The sequence below is a fragment of the Octopus sinensis genome, linkage group LG9 (assembly GCF_006345805.1).
Source record: "Octopus sinensis linkage group LG9, ASM634580v1, whole genome shotgun sequence".
Classification (NCBI taxonomy): Eukaryota; Metazoa; Mollusca; class Cephalopoda; order Octopoda; family Octopodidae; genus Octopus; species Octopus sinensis.
In genome coordinates, this window is record NC_043005.1 from 57,810,076 (window position 1) to 57,822,575 (window position 12,500).

Sequence of the window (12,500 nt, forward strand, 5' to 3'; positions counted from 1 at the left end):
CCGAAAACTGAAAAGTAATTTGTTTGATAAGAACAATGAATTCGGTGTTACTGATAATTTTTCTTTAAAAAGCTAAGTGTCAGCGAAATAATGTATATAAATGTGCGGTATAAGCTCATAATTCAACTCAGTTTAAATAGGCTCTACTCAAGTGTTTTTAACCAAAGGTTTTATTCGCACTATCACACAATCTCTAATGAAAAACTTAAAAACTCATCCTCTCTCGCTGGGTACATATTTAATCAAAAATTCAAGAAGGTTATTCATAATCTAAAATGATTTGTCATAAACTCTAAAATTTACCCAGAAGAAAGGAAGGATCATCTTCTTTGTTATTTCTTTGTTGCCCACAAGGGGCTAAACACAGAGAGGATAAACAAGGACAGACAAACGATTATATCGCGTCCAGTGCGTAACTGCTACAAGAAATCGTTGAACGACAGTAAGTACGTCCAAAATTTATAAAGCAGTGACATACATACATACATAGATACTTGTAGCACACATGTATATACGTGCAGAGTGAAAATAAATCACACTATTTAATGTGACGGACTACACTGCAAAAAAATCAAAAATTTCATTTCTGTTTACAGACTTTCTCCGTGTCTATACGCACAAATACTTTTATGTATACACACGCAATATTTAAGAAAAAAAGGAATATACACAAAAAAGAACGAAACATGTGTATATACACACACAATATTTAAGAACAAGGAATATACACAAAAAAGAACGAAACATGTGTATATACACACACAATATTTAAGAACAAGGAATATACACAAAAAAGAACGAATCAAAAACAAATATTTTATATTTTACTTTTATCGTATTGTTGTTTACATTTTCTGTCTCTACGGATGACCAGAACCAACAGAATCGCCATGGTGAAATCCATAGCGGCGTGCGATAAGACTGGTCGCTGCTCTAAAATAGAACACTGCCCAGAAAATCACACCTGTCACATCTGTACGGAACCCGAAAATACGTTCCGTAATCGCTGGGTCGAATGTGGGACATGTCTCATCTCTGTCTGCCTCCAATGTGCCACGGACTTTCAGAAGATCCCAGGCCAAAAAAAGAGCCATCATAATGCTATGATGGATAGACTCTGGAAGATGGTTCAGCTTAAATCTTGGACTTTTCAGTGTCAGGCCTGCGTGCCTCCACAACCGACGATTGTGTCTCCCCCTGCCACTCCCGTGGAGGAGGCGGAACAGCAACAGCAGCAACAACAAAATCAACCACAACCAGAGCAGCACAACAACACAAGCAGCAGCAACAACTAGAGCAGCAGCAGCAGCAACAACAAAATCAACCACAACCAGAGCAGCAGCAACAACAAAATCAACCACAACCAGAGCAGCAGCAACAACAACATCAACACAACACACAAACAACAAAATCAACCACAACCAGAGCAACAGCAGCAACAACAACACACAATTGACCAGTGCGGTTCTTGCAGAACTGCAACAATTGATCTGTGCTTTAAAAGGGGAAGTAGCAGGAAAAAAGCAACCATTCAGTTGGACTCCACATGAGGGGTCTTATCGGAATGCTCTGCTAAAGAACCTCCCTGTACCTGTACCTCTTGTCGCATTTAAGACCGCGGATTCTGCTACCCATGAAGTCATTGCCATTGGGGTGCCAGAAGACATGGCTGATCTTCAGGCTTTTGCTGCCAACTCAGCCAAAGACCTAGGCTGCGTTCCCCCAACGGGTGCTATCCGCCTTGGACGACCTGGCCCAAAACCTAGGCTCATCAAGTTGTCTTTTACGGACCCCACTGAGGCAACCTCTTACCATCTGGCCTCAGTTAAAGCTGGGCGGGAAAATCGGACCACCTTCCGAACACGCCCAGGCTTACCGTCCGATGTACGTCCGAAGCTACGTGTAGTGGCTTCCCTGAATAGGAACTCAGCTCTACAGGAAAGCTTCAGTCTTCGGGAAGATGGACAAATCTGGAGATTTGTCAAGACTGCTGAAACGGGGAAGAGAGATACCAGCTGGTCTGAGTGCTCTCTACCCACAATAACTAAAAAGACTACAGCAACTCAGGTAAACTAAGCCAGAACAACCTGCCATCCTCTACACACCATCATAAACTGCGAGCAGGGTACAAATTGTTGTCCTTAAATGCTCGCAGTTTATGCAACAAAATACATTTGTTCAACGCCTACGTCAGAAGTGTTGACCCTGACTTCATCACTGTCACGGAAACATGGGCGCATTCCTTACTCTGTGATGGGGTTTTCAACATTACGGGGTACAACCTCTTCCGTAAGGACCGCACTAACCGCCGTGGTGGTGGTGTGATGGTCTACGTTCGTTCAAATTTTTTGGTAATTCCTTGTGCCGATTTGAACGAATCACAAAGAAGTTTTTTTCTGTGACGTGCGTATGACCATGTCAACACTCCTGCTTGGCGTTGTTTATCGTCCCCAAGTTACCATCGGGACACAGCTTTGCAATGTCCTCCGAGCTGCTGCCAGGAAAACAGCCACTTATGTGTTTATTGCAGGCGATTTCAATCATCCTGAGATCGATTGGGAGACCTTCCATTGGCCACAGAGTGCAAACGATTTTGTTGAGCTTGTGCTGGACTCAAACTGGTCACAGTAGTCACCTCTCCTCTCCAACAAGAGGCGACAACACCTTGGACCTGCTCTTCACCACAACTCCTGAAGCGGTTATCAATTGCACTACTACGGAGGAACCTCTAGGTGACTCTGATCATGCTATGATCATCGCCAATCTGGCTCTTGCGGGCAACAAAAACCTGAACCATCTCCAATCTGCTTCCTTCGATTGGAAGAGAGCAGATTGGAACCTGTACCACACGAACTACACAGCCCCAAACTGGCGTGAATTCTACAACTCTGGAGATGTGAATACTATATTCCAGAGTATCCTGGACTCAATATGGGCAGCATGTGCAGCATCAGTGCCACGTAAACAAAAAAAGAAGAACCGCCCCAAAAGGGCAATTTGGGAAACTTCAGCGGTCCGACTTGCCAGGAGGGAACGTCGGACTACTGAACGGAATACAGGTTGCATAAATCAGACACCAACAGAAGAAGCGGAATAAATCCTCCAACCATCTCAAGCAAGTGACAAAAAAAGCAGTGCTTGAATTTGAACAGTGCATAGCAGCCAATCCTGACAGCAAGGTTTTCTGGAAATATGTGCACTCAAAGCAGAGACCTCACTCTCCAGTGGGCCCTCTTCGCAACCCTCACACAAACCAGATCACTGACGACCCCAAGGAATGCGCAGAACTCATTGCCGAGTGCTATGCAAACATATTCACTGTTGAAAGTCAAAATGTACCATCTTCACCATCACTAACAGCAAACTCCATAACAACTATGGAATTTACACCTGCAATGCTGCGACGTCACCTTCAAAATAAGCGCAACTATGCCTCCCCTGGTCTCGATGGAGTTACATACCTGCTTCTCAAACGTGGCAGGCACTTCCTTTTACACCAGCTTTCTATTTTCTTCCAGTACTGTCTCAACAATGGTGCTACTCCGGAGCAGTGGAAAACTGCCAGTGTCATTCCTCTGTTCAAAAAGGGTGACCGCACATCACCTGTCAACTATCGCCCAGTCAGTCTCACTAGCTGTATTGCAAAACTGATGGAATCGTGTGTCAGAGAAACACTCTGGAACTTCTGGAGCTCTCACAGTCTCATCCGACCCTCACAATATGGATTTGTCCCTAACTCCAGCTGCAGTGACCAGCTTGTCGAGTTCCTTGAGGACATTATTCAGATTACTGACAGTGGCTCATGGGTGGATGTTGTCTACCTTGACTTTGCTAAGGCTTTCAACTCTGTGCCACACAAAAGGCTTATGGTGAAACTCTCTGCAATGGGTGTGGGGGATGACCTTTTTAACTGGTTGAAATCCTTCATCCTCAGCCGAAAGGAGGTAGTCACAGTTCTAGGACAGCACTCTACACCATATGAGATGTCATCGGGTGTACCACAGGGATCTGTCCTTGGTCCCCTCTTGTTTGTGGCATACATTAACGACATAGATGCCAATTTAAAGAATGCCACAGTATTGAAATATGCAGACGACATCAAGCTGTACCTTGAAATCAAGAGGACAGATCCTGATGTCTACAACTCTTTCCTGCAATCAGACCTAGACACAATGCAGCAATGGATCACAGACTGGCAACTGAAACTGGCTGTGGACAAGTGTACCACCATCCATTTTGGGAGAAAAAACCCTGCGTTCACATACTCCCTCCACAACACTGATATCAAGAAATCCTCTTGCGAGCGTGACCTAGGCATCACTGTCAGCAGTGATTTGCGTTGGTCAAGCATATCTCTAAGATTGTCAGGAAGGCCGAGGGTGTCTTGGCATCACTCAGCAGGTCTTTTGTTAGCCGCTCTCCAGCCATCTATTTAAAACTGTATACAGCTATGGTACGACCACACTTGGAATTCGCATCATCAGTTTGGAACCCCTATCTTGCACAGAACATTGACCTCCTGGAATCTGTCCAGAGACGTGCAACCAAACGCATACCCTCCATCAGACACCTACCATATTCTGAGCGCCTTGTTTCCCTGGGCATGGATTCACTGAAGCTCCGGCGTTTGGCGACGGACTTGGTAAACACCCACAAAGTTATCACCACCTCACCAACAACAACACTGAACACCTTTTTGATCTCCATGTGTCTAACACACGTGGACATGCCTACAAAGTCAGAAAACAATACAGCTCCCATGACTTTCGGAAACATTTTTTCACGCTCAGAGTTGCTGAAGCATGGAATAAACTGCCTGCGTCAGTTGTTGACTGCCATGACACTGCATCTTTTAAGGCCCTCATGCTTTCCGAAATCCGCCGAAACTACACCTGATTATATATACACTTTAGATGAGTTGTAGTGCACCTGAGCACTGTACACAATTATTATTATTATTATTATTATTATTATTTAATAGACCCCGAAAGGATGAAAGGCAAAGTCGACCTCGGTAGAATTTGAACTCAGAACGTAGCGACAAACGAAATACCGCTAAGCATTTCGCCCGGTGTGCTAACGTTTCTGCCAGCTCACCGCCTTTTTACTTGGGAAGCGCCAGAGATTTTGAAGATTGACCGTTGTTTCTTACGAAACAATAACCATGAATTTGTTATTTAATGCAAGCTAAGATTTTCTTAGACTTTAAGCAGTTTCATAATTCAAAAAGATCATAGGGTTAAAATCGAAGAAATAAACTGAAACAAATAGTAACTGAGTTATAGCAATTCTGTCGATATAGGATAAATTACATACAGTGTGTTTGGACTTATTTATTTTTGCTTCATCAATGATTTGATATTTTAACTTCTTTTAGTTTTTATTCTATTTTATTTTATTTTAACCCTGAATTGTTTTAAATTATAATTCTTTTGATCATATTTTATCTTGCTTTCAATTTCAATGTTACTTCAATTTAAACCAATTTTAATTTTAATTTAGATTTTACTCTAATTTGATTTTTTTGTGTGTATATATGTGTATCAGCGTGCCTGTGATCATATGCGTGTGTATATATACTTCTATACACACAGGCACAAACACATACACACACACATAACGTGTGTATGTGTGTATGCATAAGTGAGTATATGCTGGTATATATACATTCACATACGCAGCTTAGAATATATCTCTGTTTTATGTCTGGCTATATAGATGTTTCCATTTATGTATGTGTAGATACATGCTTGCATTTGTACGTGAATATACAATTTGATACAAATTTTTTTTTTAGTGTGTATATATGTGTATATTTTTATACGCATATGATTCTAAGTTGAAAATGTATACCATTATGTCTATGTAAACGTACATGCGTCTCTCTCTCTCTTATATATGTGCGTGTGTGTGTGTGTGTCCATGTGTGTGTGTGTGCATATATATATATACATATATATATATATATATATGTATGTATATATTCGTATTTTTGTCTATGTGTGCGTGAATGTATATACGTATATATATATATATATATATATATACATATGCGTGTGCGCGCGCACACACAGAGACACACACACACCAAATACATATATGTAGCTTACAGATATGTGAATTTATATGCATCTGATATCTTCTTCGTCTTATCTATTTTGAAATATGATTTTACAGATACATCTCATTTGTAATTAATCAGCATGTTTAAACTCTCTAACTAGCTGCCTGACTATTGAAGCTGAAATTAATCGGTCGCTTCGCTGAGCACAGTCCGTTAGATATGTTGACATCATCTGTTTATGCGAATTTATTAAGTCTCATTATATCGTAAGTGGCTTTTGGGTTTTAGCCTTGCTTTTTATACTCATTACTATGTTATTAAAATATGGCACCAAAAGACGATAAAGGAACGACGGAAGAACTGGAACAAAATACACACACACACACACACACACACACACACACACACACACACACACCACAACGAGCGCAGACATACTGAGTGTCTCATCTGTTATTGACCAAATATCATTACAATTTCAACACTTTAGGATATATATATATATATATCACAACTACTTTATTATCTTCCCTTCTCCCTAGCTCTCTCGTGTGACCCTTCTGTCTGGCTTTCGCCATGATAGATCGCTAGCCACTACACATTCTTTATTTTCTCCCCTTGATTCTTTCTGTGTTCCTTTCTGTGGAAGAGCGTAGGCTTGAAACGTTAAAGACTTTTTCACTTCCTGAGCGTTATACTAATACATCTGTTTGTTGTCTACACCACCTGTCTACGTCTTTTGGGGGTTTTTTTGTGAATTCTCCCTATATATATATATATATATATATATATATATATATATACATACATACACACCAGTAATAGTGAGTGAGTTTTCATACGGTGAAAACGCTTTTGACGAAACAACATATTATATACAACTATCTTCAAAATGTACATATGATTATTATTATTATTAATAATTATTATGTGGTTGTCAACGTTTGTGGGTGTTATTGAAACGGTTGTAGGAGTAGCGAAGTTTTTTTAAATGTCTTCAAAATTTACATATGATTATTATTATTATTATTATTAATTATTATGTGGTTGTCAACGTTTGTGGGTGTTATTGAAACGATTGTAGGAGTAGTGAAGTTTTTTAAATGTCAATGATATTACTTGTTTTTAACTTATTTTCTCCTATGATTTGCTCTTGGCGTTTTTCATGGCCAATAATAAACTTTATGCAAAATAACACTTGCTATAGCATTGAAGTAATGAAAATTTTGAATTTAACGAAATATTAAAATTTCAGTTCCAAAATCTGTGGATATTTCCCCCGAGCTCAAGCAGCTGTTCAGTATTTTGCACACACACACACACACACACACACACACACACACACACACACAATTGTAAATGACATTGCGGCAAAAAATAAACAAACATAGATTTTGTCGTTTAGTCAATAATTCTTATATACATACATACATACATACATACATATATATATATATATATTATATATATATATATATATATATATATATATTTATAGAGAGAGAGAGAGAGAGCGAGAGAGAGAAAGATAGATAGATAGATAGATAGATAGATAGATAGATAGATAGATAGATAGATAGATAGATAGATAGATAGATAGATAGATAGATAGATAGATAGATAGATAGATAGATAGATAGATAGATAGATGGATGGATTCTATTTGCGTGCACCTTGAGTAGGTGTAGATGCAGGTATAGCCGAATGGTAAAGAAGTTGTATTTACAATCACGAGTATTTTGGCTAGATTCTACAGCCTGGCATTTTACGTATGTATATTCTTATTTCTTTATTGCCCACAAGGTGCTAAACATAGAGGGGACAAACAAGGACAGACAAAAGGATTAAGCCGATTACATCGATCCCAGTGCATAACTGGTGTTTATTTAATAGATCCCGAAAGGATGAAAGGCAAAGTCGACCTCGGTAGAATTTGAACTCAGAACGTAGCGGCAGACGAAATACCGCTAAGCATTTCGCCCAGTGTGCTAACGTTTCTGCCAGCTCGCTGCCTTAAAGTGTATTCTGCCACGGTCTTTGTTACATACCTGGTGTACCAGCAATGAACTTCTGCTGAGCCAAGTCAATAGCACCCATCAATACTCTTGTGTAACATTCCTATTATTTGGAAATAAAAAAAAAACGTACTGGTTAGGACATCTTTTCTAGAAAAATGTAAACACACACGCGCGCACACCTATCTATGTGTACATTTACGTTTACAAACTAAACTTGCACTCAAAGTCTCATGTAGGAAGCAATTCTGATTCTCTCCATTGTTGCTCAGTTTCACATCTTATACAAATATACCCGTTGAGGCAATATTAGGATAGTAGATGAAGTAGTGTATCTGCTACTTACCAGTTAGGCTGATTGTTATTGACCTAAGCGGTCAGATTGTTGGATGTATAGCTTTCCAAAATGCCATTATTGCTAGTTGGATTGTTATAGAACAAGGAGGAAAAGTCACGAACGTCATTGAATTTTTCGGCCGTGGATTTGAAAAGGCAGGCAGTGGATTTCGACTTTAAGGAAGTTATCTCTATTAATACTTCAGTTCTCCAGTTAAGTGATCTTGCTGGCTATTTTAATATATTTTTATAATCTGCAGTTTCAGAATCCATTCAAATATGAAACTGTTTCGTCGATATTGCTCCATGTTACCGGAGTATCTTCCACGCCATAGTCCCACAGTTTCCAAACGAATTTGGACAAGAATGTGGAGTTTTTCCTGTTCCTTTGTATGAATCAATTTAGATGATGGCAATATCGGTTTTTGAATGTATTTACAGTCAGTCAAAAACCATGTTCGTGTCCTTTCAATATTGTTTTGTCAATTTCCTCTCCGGTTCGAAATGTAAGTTAACCCTTTAGCAATCAGATTATTCTGTTAAATGCAATGCTTATCTATTCACCTTAAAAAAGATCATATTAAATAATGTGGTTCTAAGTTTCCCTTTTGTAGGAAAAGACGGTATGGTCAAGGGCGGAATGCATTTGACTATAGTTTTGCTCATTTAGGATCGATCTGGAACTAAACATCATATAGGGTTGATCACAAACTAAACTAACAGGCTTATATGGCAAAGTTTACTTGTTTTGACCACAGTTATACTACAATGCAGTATCTGTTACTAGATTCAAACCATATATACTGTTGGCCAGTAGTCTTATTCTTTATAGACTCGACCAGCGAGTAAAATGGCAAACAAAATGATGGAAGCTAAAGAAAGAAGCAAATAATGAAGAAATAACAAAAACATAACAGCTTACTCTTTCGTAACGTGTTGGTTCTCCAAAATGAAATGTTCTTGTCACATCTGTGGTACCATCTCTGCGAAAAATGAGATTAAATAAATATTTAAACAGTGAATGAATGAGAAATTTTGTTTCATTATTTGCAAGGTTAGCTGAAACTTACAGTGCTCTTGGAGGAACGTATTGTATAAAACCAATGAGTGGAAACGCAAAAAGCATCAGGAACTGGTAGAGAAATGCTGGGACAGAAGCTGGGAGACGCACTATGAACCTATAGCTGACGGTTGTAAAGTCTTTGGAGGACGATCACTCAGCATAGTTCTCAGCTGGTTGGAGTGTACAGAAGAGGCAAAAAAGAGTGGCGTTCAGTCTGCGAGCGAAGCCATAATGCAAGCACCTTGGTGGATTTGGATTAAGAGAGCTGATCCGTGAGTAGTTTTAGAGTGCAGGTTTGGCAGAGTGTGTGTGTGTGGGGGGGTGATCAAACTCGAATGGGGAGAAACTGGATGACAGTGTCTGATACTGAACAACACAAAACCCGCAATGATTCCCAAGTTACATGAGAGATGAGACATTTCAGCTCGTCCAAGAAATGAGACTTTGCACATGGCAGAGATGGGAAATATTGATGCTTGAAAATCTCCAATGGACATCAGACTGTCAATCATTTAAATCTGATACAGACACAAACTAAACTTCGTAATGACTATGGGAAATTACTTAGGGTCAACATCCACTTGAAATAATTATTTCAAACTTTGCTACAAGGGCAGCTTGGGGGAGGTGGATATGAGTCGATTACATCGACCTCAGTGTTCTAGTTGACTGGTACTTATTTTATTAATCTCGAAAGGATGAAGGGCAAGGTCGACCTCGGCGGAATTTGAACTCAGAACGTAGCGACGGGCGAAATACTGCTAAGCATTGCGTTCAGTATGCTAACGATTCTGCTAGCTTGCCGCCTTAATCCACTTGAAACAATAGTTAAATGAGTACTAACATAATGTAGGGTAAAGACCTCTTCGGTCAAGAATGACTATGGGATTGCATCTAAAAAGTTACCCTTTGATGCGCAAGTCCGGGCAAGGTTTTATGGAAGACCAGCAGGCCCATGCATACCAGCCTCCTCTCTCCATGCCACCGTGTTATCCAAGCAAAAAGCAAAGGCCGATACAACTTGGCATCAGTGGCGTCGCATCTCATTTCTACAGCCGAGTGAACTGGAGCAATGTGAAATAAAGTGCATAACATACAGCCCGGTCCGGGAAACGAACTTTCTGTCTCATGAATGTGAGTCCGACGCTCTAACCACTGAGCCATGCACCTTCATAACATAATGTAGGGGATAAAACATTTTCAATTAATTAAATTTAACAACTGAATGGAATGGAACAACACTTCTTTAGTGATAAAATTAAGTCGCTTTAATGTGTGATCGGCATCATATATCATATACAAACTAATAAACTTCAGTTCTGAACTATTGTGGTGGTGTCAATGGAAATATTGGAGAAGAATCTTCAACATGAAAAAAACAAATGTTATAAAGCAGTTAAGCTCAGTTATTATTTAAATGAGTGCTAACTGGACCCCACAAAATTAACCCACTGTTGCAATGAGAGGGGGTAATGATAGGTTAAATAACTAGTGTTAAATACATCTGGGTAAAGGGGTTACACCTCTATGAATTTATTATTTCAAATTTGTATTACACGTGCAGCATAATGGCGAAAACATAAGCTCGATGACTAATCTGATCTTCACTATGCACTGTAATAACCCTAGACATGTGTTGATGTTAATCTTCCTGAGTAAGGCGGCGAGCTGGCAGATTCGTTACCCCCGCTTGGTAAAATGCTTAACGGTATTTCGTCTGCCGTTACGTTCTGAGTTCAAATTCCGCCGAGGTCGACTTTGCCTTTCATCCTTTCGGGGCCGATAAATTAAGTACCAGTTACGCACTGGGATCGATGTAATCGACTTAATCCGTCTGTCTGTCCTTGTTCGTCCCCTCTGTGTTTAGCCCCTTGTGGGTAGTAAAAAATAGGTATTTCGTCTGTCTTTATATTCTGAGTTTAAATTCCGCCCAAGTCGACTTTGCCTTTCATCCTTTCGCTATCGATAAATTGGATACCAGTTGCGTACTGGGGTCGATTTAATCGACTGGACCCCTCCTCCAAAATTTCGGGCCTTGTGCCCAGAGTAGAAAAGATTATTAATCTTCCTCGATGAAACAAAGCCTTTTTCATTACTTGCTTGACTTAGGGACAGAGGATTTTTATATTAATATACAAGAAATATACTAGTTAGCGTGACATAAAATAATTTAGGGAAGTCATCTTCACTGCACGTGGAGGGGCATGGCTTAGTGTTTAGGGTGTTGGACTCATGATCGTAAGAATGTGGTTTCAGTTCCAGGGCTGGGAGATGCGTTGTCCTCTTGACCAAAATACTTGATTTTATGTTGCTTCAGTCCACTCAGCTGGTAAAAATGAGTGATCCTGCAACGGACCGGCGTCCGTCAAGGGCAGGAATATAATATAATATATATTATATATACGCCAAATAAACCGGCCCCGTGTCCGTTAAGGGTATGCCGGTCTGTGGAGTGTTCAGCCACCTGCACATTAATTTCACGTTCCGTTGATCGGATCAACTGGAACACTCGTCGTCATAACCGATGGATCGCCAATTTATACAGGATGCTCACAAAGCCTTGACCACTGGCACCTGTGTAAAACTTGATCTTAAAACTCAAACAATTGGAACAGATATTGAAAGGCATCTTGTCCCATGCTCTAATTTTGCCAAGTGGCACTCTGTCAACTGATACCTAAAGGATAAACGACAAAGTTGTTATCGATGGGATCCGTACTTTTAGTAAAGAGTTCCAGAATGAATACCAACGCTCTAAAAACTTCGCCAATTCATGGTCTGGAAAGAGGTTGATTATACTCTTATCAACAAACCATCTCAGTATATTTAAACTTTTAATCAACTGGTTTTTTTCATTTTCTTTCTTTCTTTCTTTTTTTTTTTTTTGCTGTGTTTCGACGAAGGGTCATATCCCTCAAGTTGGGCTTGATGCCGTTAATGTTCCCCCTGAACCGTTGCAAGTCAACACCTGTAGAAATATATGAATGAGCAGGGAGGGAATTCCGGAAAGAAAAATGTTCTG

At 39.8% G+C, this 12,500-nt stretch overlaps 1 protein-coding gene across 1 annotated transcript in view; it reads right to left on the reverse strand.

Annotated features, from left to right (window-relative positions):
- The window catches only part of LOC115215646 (xaa-Pro aminopeptidase 1), an 80,233-nt gene that overhangs the window by 12,211 nt on the left and 55,522 nt on the right, over positions 1-12,500 (reverse strand). The window contains exons 16-17 of the mRNA XM_029784896.2: positions 9,338-9,398; positions 8,113-8,182 (exon numbers count right to left, since the gene is read on the reverse strand). Coding sequence (XP_029640756.1) covers positions 8,113-8,182; positions 9,338-9,398 — 131 coding nt within the window. The remainder of the gene's footprint in view (positions 1-8,112; positions 8,183-9,337; positions 9,399-12,500) is intronic.